The following is a 20674-nucleotide window of genomic DNA, read 5'->3' on the forward strand; positions in this document are numbered from 1 at the left end:
TCCTCTTAAAATTAACCCCGTCTTGTTGTGGGTGCGGAAGCTACCAAACCTATGTGTTTCGAGAAAACCAAACCAAACAAACACCAAGAGAAGGCCAAACAAATAAAAAATAACAGTACAAACATAAACAACCAATTTTAACGTGGTTCGGCAAGTTGCCTACGTCCACAAGGCAAAAAGGGGATGAGGCTTTTACTAATAGAGAAGAAGAGTACAAACTGAGATTATAAATCACTCAAACTCACTAATTAATCTCACCAACTAATCTCTAATTCTCTCTAAACAAAACTCTAATCAATAGATCAGAAAATACCTCTTTTCTGTGCTTCAAATATCCCAATTCACTGCTTAATCAAAGTCAAAGAAACCCTAAATCGTGTGTTTATATTTATAGCAAACATTAATCTCAAACAGAACATGAAACCAAAACAGGCTGAAAACCCGTCGTAAGTCGACTTATCAGAGGCCATGAGTCGACTTGGCAGAGTGAAAACAATAACTGGAGAACAGATCATAAGTCGACTTATCAGACCTGATAAGTCGACTTGCTAGAGCCTAAAACAATAATTTCAGAACAGAACGTAAGTCGACTCGTGCATAGACACAAGTCGACTTATGTCTGTGCATGAGTCGACTTATGACACAAAATCTGATTTTTCAGATTTCTCCACACGTCTCTCACCACACACTAATCTCGGTGTACAAGTGTATTACAAAATGATCTCATAATAAGCATAGTAATAAATGGTTTATTCTCTAATACAAGATGAGAACTAAGTGTAAGGTCACTCAATCACACCCACAATCCAAATTACACAATGTGTGATAATACTATAAGCTCAATGGTTGTGTGTGAAACAATATACAATAACAAAACCAAACTCAATTGTAAATCTAGCTTAGTGAAAAGATAAATAACAAATATAAATATGTATAACAAAACCAAACTCAATTGTAAATCTAGCTTAGTGAAAAGATAAATAACAAATATAAATATGTAAAGCTAGAATTGAGTTTAGTAAAACTTCTCTAAGATGACAAGAGTAAGAGAGATGAGAGATTGAAGCTCAAACACCAATGATGATCTCTTCTTCCTCTTTTGAAAATCTCTTCACAAACAAAACTTGTAACCACACTAAACAAACTTTAAAACCCCTTGTAAACTTGTTTAAAACTTTTCTTAGTAATGTGAATGATAAATACAATTAGGTATATAGGGTAGAAGAACCTAGCCCAAGAAGTACACAAAAACCCATAAAAATAATAAAATAAACAAAATCTGGAAAATAGCAGTTACCGTGCAATGACTAGTTTATAAGCCGACTTGTCAGAAGTTATAAGTTGACTCATATGTAATAAGTTGACTTGTCAGATTAGTAAGTCGACTTAACAAATTAAAAACACTATCTGCAAAACAGCTCATAAGTCGACTTGACAGAAGATATAAGTCGACTTAGTATAGGTCGACTTGCTAGAATAGTAAGTCGACTCAACAGATAGAAAATGCATTTATCAGAGCAGTTCATAAGTTGACTTGTCGGTCCTTATAAGTCGACTCATGAACGTGCACAGGCACTGATCATGTATGAAATCTGAGTTTTAAAGTGCCTTAAAAATAGCAATAAATTCCAAAAAATATAAAATTTTGGAAAATGATTATAAACATAAAAATAAACATGTTACAAAAAGAATTTTTTAATTTGCACTTCCCAATTGAGAAATATCTTTATTTTGCAAAATAATCCAAAAACATGAAAACTCAACAACACATGATTTTGACATTTTGACTTAAACTAAAGTTTGAAAACTTTTGTATGGCTTTATAGACTTAGAAAAAGGTACAAACCAATATTGTCAAGCTATAAGCCATAAACACAATATATTTCTAAAAATGCATATATTATGCAATCTTACAAAAATAAAATGATAAATATGAAACGAATATGAGTGTATACAATTTGTATTCATTTGTTTCACATTTATGTGGCTAAACACATTATTTCCCAAAACAAAATTGATAAATAGGAAACTATTATATATGTATATGTATATAACTATTAGTTTCATATTTATATGATTTAAACTTGAAAATGAAAACAATGAAAACAAAAGCAATGCGTGTGTGCATAATTTGACCTCTAAGTATCAACACACAAAGTATAAACTTATACTACTATACCCAAGCATGAGCTTCTCTTGGTAACATGGATGAAGCTTGATCTTGAATCTTTGACTTGAATGTATTGGCTTCATTCCGGTATTTTTGCCAACATCCATTTGATATGATCGTGTAGTCTTAATCCAACCAACCTCCGACATTGATGTTTGTCTATAATATCTAACAAGCAAACACAATCACTAGACAAACGAAGTTAGGTATTGTTTGTAAATCTTCATCAAAACAAAGGTACCAACAATCTCCTCTTTTTTTATAATGACAAACAATCTACACAAAGAGTATATATAAAATATGCAATAAAGCGAAATACTCATAAATACTCACAATACACTTGTTTCTCCCCTTTTGTCAACATCAAAATGGGAAAAACAATAAAAGAACGAGAACTCCCCCTACAAGTAAGCCCGGTGAGTATAAAAAAAAAGGGAATACTCCCCCTATCAAAATGTGATAGAGAATATATGCAATAAAGAGTTAGGCAAATATGTGAGCAAGCATAGATATAGAATATGCTAAACACAACCCATATAGAAAAAGACAAAGCGAATACATATATATGTATCATTAAGACAAAGTGTCACAAGGGTCTTAAACATAAATATATATCAATAAGATATATATCAAAAACAAAAAGATTCTAAAAATAAGATTTGAAAATCAAAAATCAAGAATCAAATGATTTATCAATAAATCCAAAAATCTATAAATTGTCAAACATAAACAAGGAACAATATATAGACGTATACATAAGTCCATACAAATCACAAAGATCAATAAATCCTTGAAAATCCGGATTAAAGCCACAAATGATACCAAAAGAAATTCAAGGGGATACATGAATGTCATGAAAGCTAAACAATATAAAAAAATATTTTCAAGTAAATCATGCAAAAATCTAAGGATAACAATCAGAGGCAATGTAGATATATATATAGATCATGAAGAAATATTAAAAGAAATATTTTCAAATCAAAATCAAGAAAATCATGAAAGTCCAAATGAAAATAAAATGAAGGTCAATAAACAAATGAAATCATAAATCAGTTGACTCACGGTCAAATGAGTCATGATATAAACCATAATAACATCAAAACATAACCAATATCATTTTTGTTATATTAGACAAGAAAACAAGAGAGGCAACCATATCAAGCTCTTGAGCTTGTTTCAACCCATATAAACATTTATCATCTGATAAACACGATTTGGAAATAAATAACCAATAAATCTGGGGGGTTGCTCAAACACAAACCTCTTATTAAAAGCAAAGCTAATAAACATTTGTAGTGTATAATGAAAAAACATAATATTGACTTCAAAAGATTGCTTTTAATTTCAAAATTTTCGAAAACATGTTTTTCAAAAACAAGAAAAGAAAAATAAAAACACTAAAAGTTTTGACTTTAAAATCAAAAATGTTTTGGCACTAAAACACTATTGGTGCCGGAAGGTTTAGTGACATGGCCCCTATCATTTAAACTCAATGCCCTATGGTTATGATCCATTTTGCGCGTATTTTGTGCACGAACACGGTCAAAGTAAAAATTATACAAATGATATTTACGATTGCAATAAGTGCAATGAAAGAGGCCAATTTAATTTTGTTGACGAATAACTTGTGCACTCAAAACATTTGTAAATAAAGATGATCTTTTAAATTCATTTTGCAAATGTGAAAGTCTTTTCAAATCATATTTGGTCAAATGATCAAATCTACCACAATAATCACACCTATACACATGAGCATGCGTGTGTGATGATGAAGAAACTTTATGAGACGCACAACAAGAACTAGTATTAGATTTTGTAGGTTTTAGTGTATCATAGCAAAATTTAGCAAGATGGTGTTTACGACTGCAAATAGTATACTTATAAATTTTACTATACATGTGTGCATAGTGAGTGGGTGTTTTGGAAGAATTTTCCCGTGACTTTGCACACAAGTCCATAAGCTTCTTATTATTGACGATGCATGTATTAAGAGTTGAATTTAAAGATAAAATATGATTTCTAACATTATTCAACTCATCATTAGGCACATATGTATTATCATTAGAAGTAGAACAAATATGATTATTCTTGAAAGAATCAAATTCATTTCTAATATTTTTTACATTAAAATGGCATTATTATTTTTATGAGACAAACTATCTATATCTAATTTCAATTTATCATTATTAGCTTTAAGAACCTCATTTTCTTTAACAATAGTATCAAACTTGGATGCTAGCAACTCATGATCGGATTTTAGTTCAACATGCTTGCTTTTCAAATTAATAAAACTTTTATGTAACTTGGTGTAGGCATGCATTAATCTATCATATGCACATGTGAGTTTATTAATAGAAAGTTCACTTTCGGAATCCGAATCGCATACCACACTAGGTCTATCACCTAGTGGCCGAGTGCATGATGATGATGCTCCAATAGAACTTGAAGAGGAAGCCGTCAAAGCTCGTCGCATCACCTCCAAGTTCTCTTGATGTGCTTCTATAAATTTTCATAATGTGTAAGCACTATCAAATGAATCAAGCTTATTAGAAAACAATGAGTCAAAAGCGTTAAGCAAAAATTCTAACAAAAGCTTATTCATTGTTAACATTCTTTTATATCTGTCACTCCACTTGGATTTCTCCATAGTGGGTACACTATAAGCACAATCGATAATTTTCCATAAATCGAAATGTTTAGATCTAACAAAAAGTTTAAATTTAACACATCATTGAGCATAGGAGAAACCATCTAATCTAGGAGCAACATTAATGGCATAACCTAAACTAGGTGCACTGTGCATATCCATGATATATTATGCAAACAATATGAAAATTATCAAAATTAGATTAGCAAAAAATATAAGAACAAGGATCTTTAACTCAAGGCGGTTAAACCACAAATCAAAGAGCACCAAGCTCTGATACCAAATAAAATTACCCTAGAGGGGATAGAATAGGGTAATGTGCTAATCTAATCTGATATTAATGTCAATTAAAAACTTATTAACAAAATATCCTAGCAATAGTGATATTCAAAATATTATATGCAAGGATATTAGACTAAGGGCGAAATAAACATAAACAAGATAAACAAGATAGATAATGCAAACACACGATATGATCACAGAGTTCGGCCACTCTTGACCTACATCTCCGCTCTCTACTCCCGGGGAGAATCCACTATCACAATCGTGTTTTCAACGTTCACCCAAAACATTTACAACTCCACACAATTTTAATTTTCTAGCTCACCAAAAACTTTCACAACTCACACTCTTGCAATCACACTTTATACCCTCTAAGTATTGGTCTCTAGCCTGTATCGTCTTCCTCAAGTATTTGGATTTACAACATATCCCTAGGCTTTACTACCGACGACACTCCTCTTAGAATCGATCCTGTCTCTCATCACACACTGCTCTCAGTATACAAGTGTATTACAAAGTGATCTCACAATAAGCATAATAACAAATGTTTTGTTCTCTAATACAAGATGAGAACTAAGTATAAGCTCACTCAATCACACCCACAATCCAAATTACACAATGTGTGATAATACTATAAGCTCAATGGTTGTGTGTGAAACAATAAACAATAACAAAACCAAACTCAATTGTAAATCTAGCTTAGTGAAAAGATAAATAACAAATATAAATATGTAAAGCTAGAATTGAGTTTAGTGAAAATTCTCTAAGATGATAAGAGTAAGAGAGATGAGAGATTGAAGCTCAAACACCAAAGATGATCTCTTCTTCCTCTTGTAAAAATCTCTTCACAAACAAAACTTGTAAACACACTAAACAAACTTTAAAACCCCTTGTAAACTTATTTAACCATTTTCTAAGTTATGTGAATGTTAAATGCAATGGGGTGTATATAGGGTAGAAGAACCCAGCCCAAGAAATACACAAAAACCCATAAAATAAACAAAATCTAGAAAATCACCGTTACTGTGCAACGACTAGTTTATAAGTCGACTTATCAGAAGTTATAAGTTGACTCATATGTAATAAGTCAACTTGTCAGATTAGTAAGTCGACTTAACAAATTAAAAACACTATCTGCAAAACAGCTCATAAGTCGACTTGACAGAAGATATAAGTCGACTTAGTATACGTCGACTTGCTGGAATAGTGGTCGACTCAGCAGATAGAAAATACATTTTCCAGAGCAGTTCATAAGTCAACTTGTCAGTCCTTATAAGTCAACTCATGAACGTGCACAGGCACTGATCATGTATGAAATCTGAGTTTTGAAGTGCCTTAAAAATAGCAAATAAATTCCAAAAAATATAAAATTTTAAAAATGATTATAAACATGAAAATAAACATATTACAAAAAGAATTTTTTAATTTGTACTTACTAATTAAGAAATATCTTTATTTTGCAAAATAGTCCAAAAACATGAAAACTCAACAACACATGATTTTGACATTTTGACTTAAACTAAAGTTTGAAAACTTTTGTATGGCTTTATAAACTTAGAAAAAGGTACAAACCAATATTGTCAAGTATATAATCTACAAACACAATATTTTCTCAAAAATGTATATATTATGCAATCTTACAAAAATAAAATAATAAATATGAAACGAATATGAATGTATACAATTTGTATTCATTAGTTTCATATTTATGTGGCTAAACTCATTATTTCCTAAAACAAAATTGATAAATAGGAAACTAGTATATATGTATATGTATATAACTATTAGTTTCATATTTATACGATTGAAACTTGAAAACGAAAACTATAAAAACGAAAGTAATGCGTGTGAATAATTTGAGCTCTAAGTATCAACACACAAAGTATAAACTTATACTACTATACCCAAGCTATAGATCTTCAATGAGCTTGTCTTGGTAACATGGATGAAGCTTGATCTTGAATCTTTGACTTGAATGTATTGGTTTCATTCCGGTATTTTCGCCAACCTCCATTTAATATGATTGTGTAGGCTCAATCCAACCAACCTCCGACATCGATGTTTGTCTAGAATATCTAACAAGCAAACACAATCACTAGACAAACAATGTTAGGAATTGTTTGTAAATCATCATCAAAACAAAGGTACTAACATAGTGTCAGTCAAACTTGATATCAAATCAAAAGCTACTTCGCTAAGAAAACTAATTTATAATATGTTACGCAAAGTTGACGACTCAAAGCATTAATATTAATTAATTAAAAGATAACAAGCTAAGAAAAGTCAACTCAAATAGTCTATCAAAATAACATCAATTTTCCATTCACACAAAACTAATATCAAGATCACATATATTTATGACACTAGCTAAAACTTAAAGAGTCACCTTTCACTCACGAAGCCTCACAAGTTGCTCTTGTTAGATCAAAAAGAAACTTTATTTACTTTAAGAGATGAAACCTTAATCAATCTCAATATTATTCATGTCAAACTATTGAGATAATAAAGTAGATGCGGAACCATATCTGAATCCATGGAGTAGGATGTGATTTTTGAGTTTTGAGATGTAGATTTTCCAAATCTTCTACCTATATCCTCCTTAAAGAAACTTCGAATCTTTCTCTATAACTTTCTGAAGATGGGATATTAGAAAGAAATTGTACCTTGAGATATGGGGTACCACAATTTTGGTCTCCACACATAACACACACATATTTTAATGATGCTTTAAAAGCCAAACCCTAAATTAGATCACTTTAATGGGCTAACCTCAATTGATAACACATAATGCATATTTATTTAATATATTGGCCCACATATTGGATTTAATTCTAACAATCTCCCGTTTGGGCCATATATGTTAATATATAAATGTGAATTATGATATAACCTTATAAGCTCATGAATTTTGCTATCAAACAATATGCATCCTTAACAATCTCGTCCATCAATTATATCCACATAAAATTAAAACAATCTTCATTGCATTTATCATAACTAGACCCAACAATGATCACATATATCAATACAATCAACAACATAGATCAAGTAAGGATGCATAGCATGGAAATACTATGTAATGTGATCTTAACATGCCTATTTCCAACTGGTACACCTTAAACCTTAATGAGATCAAACCATACTATAAAATTTAGAGTGAATATGAACTGAATACTTTATACTGTAGTAAATAGCCATATATCCATAAAATTTAGAGTGAATATGAACTGAATACTTTATACTGTAGTAAATAGCCATATATCCATAAAATCATAACAAATATGTCTACGAACAAAAGCATCTAAAATACAAACTCTAAATAAAATGACATATCATGAAGAGATAAAACACCCATATGACCAGTGTGCTCATGAAAGACCTTGGATGGTAATCCCTTAGTCAGTGGATCCACAATCATGGAGTTTGTATTAATGTTCTCTATAGACACAAGTCCACTTTGAATTGTTTCTTTAACAACTAGGAACTTAATGTCTATGTGTTTTGACTTTGTCAAGCTCCTGTTATTGTTAGAATACAACATTACTCATTTATTATCACAAAATAATTTAAGTCGCCTTTCAATGCCATCCACAGTTCACAGCCTAACAACAAAATTTCATTGCCATATTCCATGATTAGACGCCTCATAGCATGCTACAAACTCAACTGTCATGGTGGATGAAGCTATGAGCATCTGTTTAGCACTCTTCCAAGAGATGGCTCCTCCAGTAAGCAGGTAGATATAGCTCGAAATAGATTTCATACTATCTTAGCATCCAACAAATTTGGTGTCAGAATACCCAATAATCTCTAATTGGTTCGCCCTCTGATACATGACCTTGTATCCTTTTGTTCTCTACAAATACCTCAAGACTCATTTGACTGCTTTCCAGTGATCCAGTCTAAGATTACTTAAGTATATGCCTAACATTTCAACCACGTACGTAATATCCAATGACGTGTACACACTTGAGCCTACTGCCGATGCATAAGGAATCTGCTGTGCCTCCTTAATCTTAAAATCATTTTAGGGTATTGATTGAGACAATTTGTCTCCCTTAGCCACAAGGTCACCTGATTTACAATTTTGCATGCTAAATCTTTTAAGAACCTTATCAATATAGCTCTTTTGTGATAACCCAAGTATACCTCAAGAGCGATCCCAATGTATCTATATGCCTAATACAAAAAAGGCGTCCCCAAGATCTTTCATCTTAAATTTCTTTGATAGAAATCTCTTGATTTCGTGTGATAAATCTATATCGCTGCTGGCAAGCAATATGTCATTGACATATAAAACTAGAAAAATATGCTTATTCCCATTAAACTTGTGGTATACACAATCAGCGACTACATTCATCTCAAAACCGAATAAGATGATAATATGATAAAACTTGTAATATCACTGATGAGAAGCTTGCTTAAGACCATAGATGGGTTTTTTTCTATTTGCAAACCATCTTCTTTGCATCTCTCGACACAAAGTTTTCTAGCTACACCATATAAATTGTTTCATCAATATCTTCATTGAGAAACACAATCTTTACATCCATCTGATGTTGCTCAAGGTCAAAATGTCCCACAAGTGTCATGATTATCCTGAAAGAGTCTTTCGATAAAATTGGAGAGAAAGTCTATTTATAGTCTATACCTTCTTTCTGTGTAAAGCTTTTAACAATAAGACAATTTTCTTTCCACATCACCTTTTGAGTCCCTCTTGGTTTTAAATATTCATTTGTAACCAATAAGTTTCTCGTCTTCAGGCAGCGGGACAAGATCCTAGACATCATTGTCCTTCATGGACTTTATCTCCTCATTCATGGCATCAATCAATTGTTGAGATTTAGAACTTTTCATGGCTTGAGAGAAGTTGATTAAATCATCTTCCATCATACCGATGTTATCCTCGTGTTCTTGGAGAAATATAATGTAATCATTTGGGACTACACTTCTCTTTTCTCTATTGGATCTTCTTAATGGCTCAGTTCTTGAGGTGGTAGAGTATATTCTTCTGAAACAATTTCTGAAACGAGAGGTTCTATGACATTGTCTTGATTTGGATTCATTTCTGAATAATGTCAAGAATAGAAGCCTAATCAATGTCAATAGAAGCTACGAGAATATTAACATATTCAGCTTCAAAGACAAAGTCTTTAATCGTATCACCCCCCACAAACTCAACATCCTCAAAGAATTGGGTATTTTTCATTTTAAATATTAACTTGGAAGCAGGATCATAGAATTTATAACCTCTTGATCTATCAGAGTAACCAACAAAGTCGCAAACTGACCATTTTAGAGTCCAGTTTCTTTTCATGTAGCTTATAAGGCCTAGCCTCAGCTGGACATCCCCAAATATGCAGATGCTTCAGACTAGACTTTTTACCTTTCCAAAGTTTATAAGGAGTTTTGGTAGTCCCTTTAGTGGGTATTCTATTGAGTATGTAACCTGCAGTCTTTAATGCTTCTCCCCAGAGAGATTCCGGTAAGCTGGAATGACTACTCATAGTCCTTACCATGTCCTTGAGCATTCTGTTTTATCTTTCAAAAATACTATTCATGGTAGGAGAACCAGGCATAGTATATTGTGGGACGATATTGCACTCCTCTAAAAATTTAACAAACGGTCCGGGGTGTTGTTCACCTGAACCTTCATACCTGCCATAATACTCACCATCACAGTTAGATCTGATGCTTTTAATACTTGTAAATAGTTGGTTCTCAACTTCAGCTTTGTAAGCTTTGAACACGTCTAGTGATTGGGACTTTTCATGTATAAGATAAAGGCAGCCATAACGCGAAAAATCGTCTATAAACATGATAAAATATTATTGACCATTCTAAAAATTTATAGAGAATAGTCCACAAATATCTATAAGTATCAGTTCTAAAACGTCTGTAGCCATGTTGGCGCATAATCTCCTTGTTTAGTTTCCCTTTATGCAATTGGTGCAAATTTTAAAGTTTGTAAAATCAAGAGGGTCTAGAATCTCATCTGACACAAGTCTCTCAATTCTCTGTTTGAAGATGTGACCTAATCTCTTATGCTATAATGAAGCGGAATTCTGATTGGTTAATTTTCTCTTTGCACATCGAGTGCTTAATTGCAAGGTTTCATGATATGAAGAAACCGTATCAACTAAATAAAGGTTATCAACGTTAACATAAGATAAAGAACCAGTACTAACCCAATTTGAATTCTGAAAAAAGACTAAATTTACCATTTTTAAAAGAATAAAAGTAACTAAATTTATCCAATATAGGAATAGAAACCAAATTCTATCTAAATGACGGCACTACATAGGTCTCTTTCAAATTTAAATAACAACCTGACTTTAACAATAACCTAAATGTCTCAATTGCCTCAACTTCAACATTCTTGACATCGCTCTCATAAATGCATCTTTCACCATCACTTGGCTTTCAGTAGCTCAGACAACCCTACATATAGGCATACTGATGTTAGTTGTGGTAGAAAAATCTAACTACCACATGTGTCTAGGTACCGAAGATAAATTAACCTCAGAATAAATAAAATTAAAAAGTGTACCTTTTTTTGCAGGCCATTCATGATAGTTGGTACAAATTTTCTTTTTATCTCCCGCAGCCCCACAGAAGAAACAACTATCTATATTATTTACCTTATATTATTTTTTTCATGGTTGAGCTTCTACAGCTTTCTTATTTTTCATTCTTTTCTCCCATTTGTCGTTGGAAGTACTAGCCAAATGAGCACTTTCTATCTTCTCTTACTTCAACCTTTCATCTTCTTGCACAAATATGAGATAAGCTTAAGAGACCAAGTTTCCTTTTGACAATTGTAACTCACTTTGAATTGACTGAATTGTGTGGGAAGAGATATGAGAATCAAATGCACAAGTAAGTTCTCAAAGAGTTCATACTTAAGTACTTTCAGCTTTGAAGAAATTTGAGACATCCCCATGATGTACTCCCTTATGTTCCCTTTGCTTTTGTATCTCATTGAGATAAGATTTACTAAAAGTATACTAGTTTCAACCTTTTCATTCTTAGCAAACTTTTCTCAATGTCTTCAAGGAACTCTTTGACAGTAGTTATCTTCTCAGACATAGTGCCCCTGAATGCTTTTGGAATAGCCCTCTTCATGATCATCATACATATGCGAGACTTCTCCCACCTCTCAATGTCCCTTTTATCATCAGTGGAACTTTTATCTATAAGAGGTGCAAGAAAAAGGAAGCCTTAATGGAAGGTCGAGATCAATGACTCCGAGAACTATCATAATATTCTCTTGTCATTACTTGAAGTTGGTGTCATTTAACATAAAAATTAAATTAATGTTGGCAGTAATGTTTGAAATAGAACTAATAGCTAGATTAAAGAACAACAAAAGAAAATAAATACGCTCACATAAGAAACCAAATCAAAGTTTATGAATTCAAAATTGGCGGTACCCACCTCAAGATACCTAACACAATATTAATATTTAGTCTTTAGATAGAAATATTAATTTACAAGTGGTAATCTTGGTGCAGTGATCAAACACTGACAATAAGACATGTCAAACAATAAACCTTTCTTTGGACTGATTTATTGGTCACATGTTAAACAGAATAATAGTCATATATTTATCACCATTGGTATGCATATGATTCATTCAAATATCAATTCTCCTTTGGGCTGATTAATATTTTGCATAAACCACATACACACTACCAATTTGATGTTTAAAAAAAATTGATTTACACAAGAGAGGCTACTTTAGTAACATGTTGTTTCAATCAATTCTTTTCAATACATCATATATATTTAATAAACTTTAATGCTAAAATTTGAATCTAATAAAATAAAATAAAATAAAATAAAATTCTAATTTGAGGCCAACACTGCATGTGGGTTTGATTCACTAAATTAAAAAAATAAATTCCAAATGTGGGCCTAACACTGCAGTGGGCCTAAGTGTGCTAGCCCGTCAATTTATTTTATTTTATTTTTTTTATTGGGCTAGTTACCTTAGGTTCTACACTTAACCTCAGCCTGCTAACCTATTACTATGCCAAGGGAGAACAACATCAAGATTTCACTCCTCACAGAGCCTGGGTCTGGGGCTCTGCTGGGTTAACGAGGCACCTAAATAAATATTTTTTTCTCTTCACCGACGTATATTAGTGGTGGGTCTGTGGACTCTGCTGGGTTAACGAGGCACCTAAATTTTTTTCTCTTCACCGACACTACAGCGGCAGAAACCCAACACTGTAGTGCATTTTTTTAATTAAGATTTCTAACTTGAAATCTTTCTTTGTTGATTGTTTATCAAAATTCATATAACCATGAATACATAATAAAAATTGAATTAAAATGTCTAAATTTCTCAAAAATTCATGCATATTCATGACATAATGACCAAACCCTAATTTTCAATCAAACATGAATTCTTCTAAATTGGATTCATAAAATTCAAATTATAATAACCCTTTTGAATCTGAAATCATGAAGAATGTATAAGAGGAAGAACTACCAAATTTTATTCTCAAATTAAACAATTTAAAAGGAAGGATTGTTAGATTGGAGAACATACAAGAGAATCACATCACAAATTAAACTTGATTCTCAATAGATTAACATGAATGCCGTTCTGATAGTCTATCCACCATGAGTTTAACGAGAATGTCAAGTAATATAGTTAGTCTATCTTTTTTTTTTTTTTTTACTTTTATTCTATATTGCTTATAATTTTATAACTTTTCTCATTACTATATATATAAACACTTCAATACAATAAGTAATAGTCTTTTTTTCGCAAAAGATCTATTATTATAATAGGCCACGTGTTATGGGTTAGTGATAGTGACAAATCCGGGATGGCGCGGCCGGGCCCGTACCACCTCCCCCAAGGATTTAAATTCTTTTAGCAGTCCTCACATGTCTAGTGGGGTCTACAAACTGGTATTATGTCATTTTAGGTAACATGGGGAAGTATGAACTATTTATTACGATAATATTATATCATCTAGACGCTGCAGCTGAGTTTACATCATGAGTATGTTCGACTCCAAGTTAATTTTTTTAGAGTCCCACTAGGGGCACACCATGAACCACACTCTCAATCACATCCCTACACTCTATATAGTGTTAGTGGGCCATGCATGATATTTTTTTAAGAAAAATTCTTTAAGGACCCAAAATATGGGACCAATAGGAGGGACAAGTGAGGTGTCCCCCTCCTATTGGATAATGAGTTGACCATCATTAATGATGGTCAACTCATTATCCAATAGGAGGGGGACACCTCACTTGTCCCCTCTATTGGTCCCATATTTTGGGTCCCTGTAGCAAAGCTCTTTTTTTAAAAATATCATGCATGGCCCACTAGCACTATAGAGAGTGTTAGGGTGTGGTTGAGAGTGTGGTTCATGGTGTGCTCCTAGCATTATTTTTTTTTTTAGGGTGGTACTGTAGAGACCAAAAAACATGAGATTTTACGTAAGACAGATAATGTGTTGGTTTTTTGTCCCATGGTGTACTGTTCATGCATTATTTATGAATAGTATATCATTGAACAGAAAGCCGACATCTTATTTGTCTCATCTGTCTCATGTAGGGTCCCATGTTTTTAGGTATCTAAATTATTTTTTAATTGAGTCTGATTTATTGCGATTCTTTTTCGAACGCTTACATAATTTCAAATTACTTTATAGTCTAAGATATTAACGCACTTGCCCACCGCACCATTGTTCTCCATTCCCTCCATCGTTGAGCTCCTAATTACTAACAGTATGACTCCTCCTCCTTACTCCCCTAACTTCATCTCCGACCCATTCTACGTCCGAATCCTCGACACCACTCTCCGCGACGGCGAGCAAGCCCCTGGCGCCGCCATGACCGCCGACCAAAAGCTCTCCATCGCCCGCCCCTTCTTCGACCTCAGCGTCAACATCATCGCCGAGGGTGTCGGCACGCTCATGCAAGCCGACGGGCGCGCGCTTATCATCGGGGCGGTGGTGAGGAGAAACAAGAGGGACATCGCCTGTCATCGGCGCGGTGGCGAGGAGCAGCAAGAGGGACATCGACGCAGCGTGGGAGGCGGTCAAGGGGGCGCTGAGGCCGAGGTTGTCGACGTTTATCGCGACGAGCGAGATACACATGAAGCATAAGCTGAGGATGGGGAGGGAGGAGGTGGTGGCACGTGCTGTGGAGATGGTGGCGTATGCTCGGAGTTTGGGATGTCAGGATGTAACGTTCGCTGCCGAGGACGCCGTGAGGTCAGTTTCGTTAATATTTTATTATCTACGCACCGCGTGATGTTTTTTAAAAAAAAATCTATTTTCATTGATATAATTTTATAATAATTATTATATATACAAATACCAAAATTATAAGGTGAGCTGTCTTAACAGTGCAATAAAAAATTAAAATAATATTAGATATAACACTTCTTTATCGTAGTGCGCCGTATATAATATGAAACTCGTCAACTTTCATATTTTATACAGAACACGTGCTCTCTTTCCGCATTTATTTAATGTTGTGTATATCTATTAGGAAAATGATAGGGGCACACCCCCAATCACACCTTCAACCACACCCCTCTCATTTGCTACAGTACACCGGGCTCCATATGTAATTTTAAATTTTTAAAATCACATGTGGGGCCCGGTGTACTGTAGCAAATGAGAGAGTGGGTGTGGTTGGAGGTGTGGTTGGGGGCGTGCCCCTAGTGCCACCCTATCTATTATTTGGATACCCCACTAAGAGCAAGTGAATCAAGCTCCTAGTTGGGAGTCCTAGTCACCAAGCTCTCAAGAGCTCTCAAGCATTTTCGAATAAAAAATTAAAAAAATAAGCCTTGGGAGGCCCTCCTTCTTTTATGGAGCTCCACCAAGCTCCTAGTTAGGAGCTCCACCAATATCAAAAAACCCCTCTTCTATTTTAATATTTTACTCATTACTCAACGGTTATTTTTCAACTCTAATTGCTCATTTATTTCATTTACCAGATCTTTGTATCTATTCTATTTCATTAAATCATTAAAAAAACAAACAAAAGAGACTGAGCCACTTAAAATTCTCATCAGGAATACCAAGCCCCTTCTCATCTCCCCTCATCTCAAAAGAGACCTCTTCATATCCCCAACCCCAAACCCAAACCTTGAGACCTCTTCATCTCCCGTCGAATCAAATCCACGCCTCTTCATCTCCCGTGTCAAAGTCTCTATTTTGCCGAGGACTTGCCGATCGGAGCTCAGGCCTTGCTGATCGAAGAGGGGACTTGCCGATCGGAGATGGTCTATCAGGTTAGAACCGGTCAAAGTCACTATTTTGATTAATCGAGCATTCTTTATTTTGGAAAAGGTTGGATTTTTTGCTTCTTTTTTTGGGTAGATTTTGATCACTCTGCAATTGTGTTTTTGTGGGGGGGTGGTTTTGTAAATCTTGCACAGCTTGGGAGCTCCCAAGCGCTCCACAAATTTGTGGAGCGTTTGGGAACTCCCAAGCTCTCAATGTCCACGTCAGCCTAAGGAGATGGTTTGGGAGCTCCTTGGGAGCTTGCTGGAGGGCTTGCAAACTCTCCCACCGCCACATAGGTCTTGAGAGGGGGCGCAAGGAGCTTGCTGCCCTTGCTCTAACTACGGGATATAAAAAGTTTTTGTTTTTTAACCTAAAAAACCTGCTCCCCTTTCCTTTTTCTACTTCGCTCCAAAACATTTCTAGAAATAGAATCCAATCACAATCAGTCCTACGGTGGGTAGGAATGGATGGTTATACCCTTTGTCATCAAGATCTTCATTTTGGTATAAGATAGGTTATTAGTTCTACACCGTACTTTGCACAGTTAGAAAACTAGTAATATGAAACTCGTCAACTTTTGTATATTGTACAGTACTTTAAAAACAAACTTTTGCCCTTTACTTTTTCTACTTCGGGCTCCAAAACAATTCTAGAAATAGAAATCTAGTCAAAATGTAGGAAGTGGTGGTTATACCATAAATAGACAAAAATAACTGATATTCCTAGCGTACGTAAGCCTCTAAACAACCCTCGAAAGGTATAATCACTCCATTCTATGGGCTTTTATAACAGAATCTCTATTCCCATTCGACTTCTTCTTCGTACTATAGTAGTACTGCATACCATTGGTTCGGTGGGTGTTAATAAATTTCAATCAAATTGACACTGAACCGAACCAAATTTGAAGGTCGGTTCGGTTGGGTTTCTGTTGTTAGATGCCCCAACATATAACGGGCAATAAGAGACAAATCTATATCTATACTACTATAAAAAGAGGATTGGAATGTTAAAACTTTTAATTTTCTTTTTTGCCATCTCAAATTTTTATAAATTCTAACTATAACATTATCTCTAATTAATCATCCATTAAATACATATAACATTTTATTAATTATGCACCTCCTCACCTTCCTAAATAATTATAATTATCAATAATATTATAACTATTAATTGTTTAAAAATAGTACAATAAAATAATTTATAAAATAGGTATACACAATTATTGATAGTAACCAATTAAATTATTATAACAATTACTTATTAATTATAATAAAATAATTAAAATAATTGTATAAATAGAATAACATATTACTAAATATTATTAAAAATTATATCATAATTAAATAAGCAATAGAATAAATAGAATAAATATTTAATCATATAAATAGTATAATTATTTTAATAATATCATATAAATTATGAATTACACTATTTATTTATATTGTATTATTAAATAAATTAAATAAATAATTTAAAATTGTTGCTAGAGTATTTTCTCAAAGACTATTGTATGATACTGAATAATCTATACTTAGTAATGATTAAAAACATTTAAAAAATATTTAATACCAACAATTTTACTATAAATTATTAATGATAGTATAATAAAATTTATAAAATATTTATAAATTATTTAAGAGCATAATTTGAAAAAATGAATTAGATGAATATTTTATAGTATATAGATAGTATAATTATTTTAATAGTATCACATGAACTAAGAATTATAATATTAAATAAGGTAAATTATAATAAACCCCATGAACTTTCAGCATTTTGCAGTAAATAGACCTTATGAACTTTCGAAGTCACTAAACCTCTAATAACCTTTGTAGAAAGTCTCTAATATATTTTAGATAAATTGCACCAAACCCCAATAACTTTCAAAATATATTTTTATGTCATTTTCCAATTCTAATTTATGTGGATTATCTACAAAATTTAAAAAGTTATTTGGGGTTTTCTTTAAAACAGAGAAGTTATAGGGGTATATCATGATTTTGAAAGTTCATAGCCATACGGGCTGAAAGTTCATAAGAGTTTAGTGTAATTTACCCTATTAAATAATTATAATAAGAGGTAACTATTACAATATGCATGCATTAAGTGTAACTATCTAGGGATCATCAGGAGAAAACTAGTGAGATTAATGCAGCTTAGTTATTTTAGACTTTAAGTTAACAACTTTCGAGTTAGAGAGACATATTTAAGAAAACTTATGGAATTAACAACTTTATTTAAGAACAATTTTAGACTTGGAGTGCTTATTAAAAAGAGGTTACTGTTGGGCGATCATTATAAGAAAAATATTTAATTACAGTAACTACACAACAATAATTAATTCATACATTTCTTTTAAGTAATATTATTATACAGTTTTATTTGTTAACATATAATTTTACTATTTAATAAAAACTTTAAAACTTTAAACATGTACGCTTAATTGCAAAGCATGTGTATTATATTAGTGCTAATAAAAAATATAAATGCTCCATGCGTTGCAAATTCAAGATGGGAAAGGTTAAGGAAATAGAACTATTTGAGAAGAAGAAAAGATAATAGACTATATTTTTTTGGGAAATAAAATTTTTTTATTCATCACCAAAATGTAAAATGTATGTACATCAAGAATCTCATCACATATGTGAGATAAAATGTGAGATAAACTTGTAGCTAGAACTCAAAGAAAGCAGAGCTCAACAACAACTCCTCAATGAAAAAGAACCTCAGCAAATAGCCAGACAGTAGCTGAGATCATGAGCCAAGACAATCATTGCTTATACTTCTCCTTTTGAAACTCCTCAATGAAAACTCTCCAAAGCAAATCACAGAGAAATGATCCATTCTCTGCCTTCATCTTTAAAAGAGCCATTGAAAACACAAGAAAACATGCTGAATTTGATATCTTTAAACGGCTTATCTGTAGGTTTTGCCTTTTGTTTGAAAATCCTAAAATTCCTCTCTCTCCAAATGCTATATACTATTGTAGTAAGAGCCATCTTTTTATCCTCTGTTTGAATCCATTTCCCCTCAATCTGCAACTATACCAATTCACAATCTGATTCCAATCACAACACTGCCACCTGAACTGAAGCCAATCCATGACCTTTGTCCATACTTCTCTTGAATAACAACATTCAAAGAAGAGATGATTTTTGTTTTTAGAGCCAACACACATACAACAATTATTAAAATTCACAATCCCCTTTTTAATCTGTCTGTCAATTGTGAGCAACCTATCTTGGATTGCTAACCAACAAACAAAAGAGTGACTGGGGATGTTTGTAGTCTCCCAAACTGTTCTGTGCCATGACACAACTGAAGTATTAGGGGAGAGAGCATTGTACAATGCTGAAAGCTGAATCCTTGAATTTTTGGAGCAAGATTAAATGAGCTGCATCAAGTTGTTTATACCTCCACAAATGCTTATGGACTTATCTCTAACTTTCAACATCTTCTTCCATATCCATGAATCCCAACTTTTAGCTTGATTGTGCCATACATCATTATTCTTTAAATATGTACTATGTATCCATTTAATCCATAGATTTTCTTTGTTAATATGAATATGCCACATTAATCTCAGCATTGATGCCATATTCCAAGTAGTTGCAGAATAGATGCCCAGACCCTCATGTCTTTGTAGGCTGTCTAAAAATCACTACAGATAGCTTATCCCCATCAAACACCGATGATGAAAGTTATAATTTGACGGCTTCCAGAAGGCTATAATTTAAAGACTTTCACGTAGATCGATGAATGTTACAATCTGACAACCTTCGTAACAACTGATAAAAGCTCTAATCAACAACCTTCACAATCAACATCGGGAGTTACAATCTGACGACTCTCATATTTTTAAGGAGCCAAGACGAAGGTTACAAGATGATGATCTTTGCAACGCTCTAGCAAAAGAGACTACAAATTGACGGTCTCTTCATATTAAAAAGCAGATATCTCTCAAACCGGAAAGAATTTGGCAAAACTGGCGGAGCAAACCGAACCCTATGGGGTGGGTTTGGTCGGCTTCATCTCGTCGAGATAGCCAATTTTTATATATAATTTGTCCCATTCCGACTTACGGTTTAAAAGTTATGACCTGTTCTTCGTAGCAAGTTATGTTCTGAAGTCCGTCTGTGAGACTGCACTTCGCCTGAACATTAGACTTAGCCTGAAGCTCGCCGAGCCCACCTGAGGCTCACCTCTGAATCCAAGACTCAAAACGTATAGGTCATGCCCGCGTTCTAAACTCAAAACGCAGAGGTCGTGACCGCATTTGAGATTCAAAACGCAGAGGTCATGCCCGCA

At 33.3% G+C, this 20674-nt stretch overlaps 1 protein-coding gene across 1 annotated transcript in view; it reads left to right on the forward strand.

Annotated features, from left to right (window-relative positions):
- LOC109837598 (2-isopropylmalate synthase A-like) overlaps positions 14802–20674 on the forward strand; it is a 41594-nt gene continuing 35721 nt past the window's right edge. The window contains 2 exon segments of the mRNA XM_020405912.1: positions 14802–15099; positions 15101–15340. Of these exon segments, the coding sequence (XP_020261501.1) occupies positions 14855–15099; positions 15101–15340 (485 nt within the window). The 5' untranslated portion in view covers positions 14802–14854.

The sequence above is a fragment of the Asparagus officinalis genome, chromosome 4 (assembly GCF_001876935.1).
Source record: "Asparagus officinalis chromosome 4, Aspof.V1, whole genome shotgun sequence".
Classification (NCBI taxonomy): Eukaryota; Viridiplantae; Streptophyta; class Magnoliopsida; order Asparagales; family Asparagaceae; genus Asparagus; species Asparagus officinalis.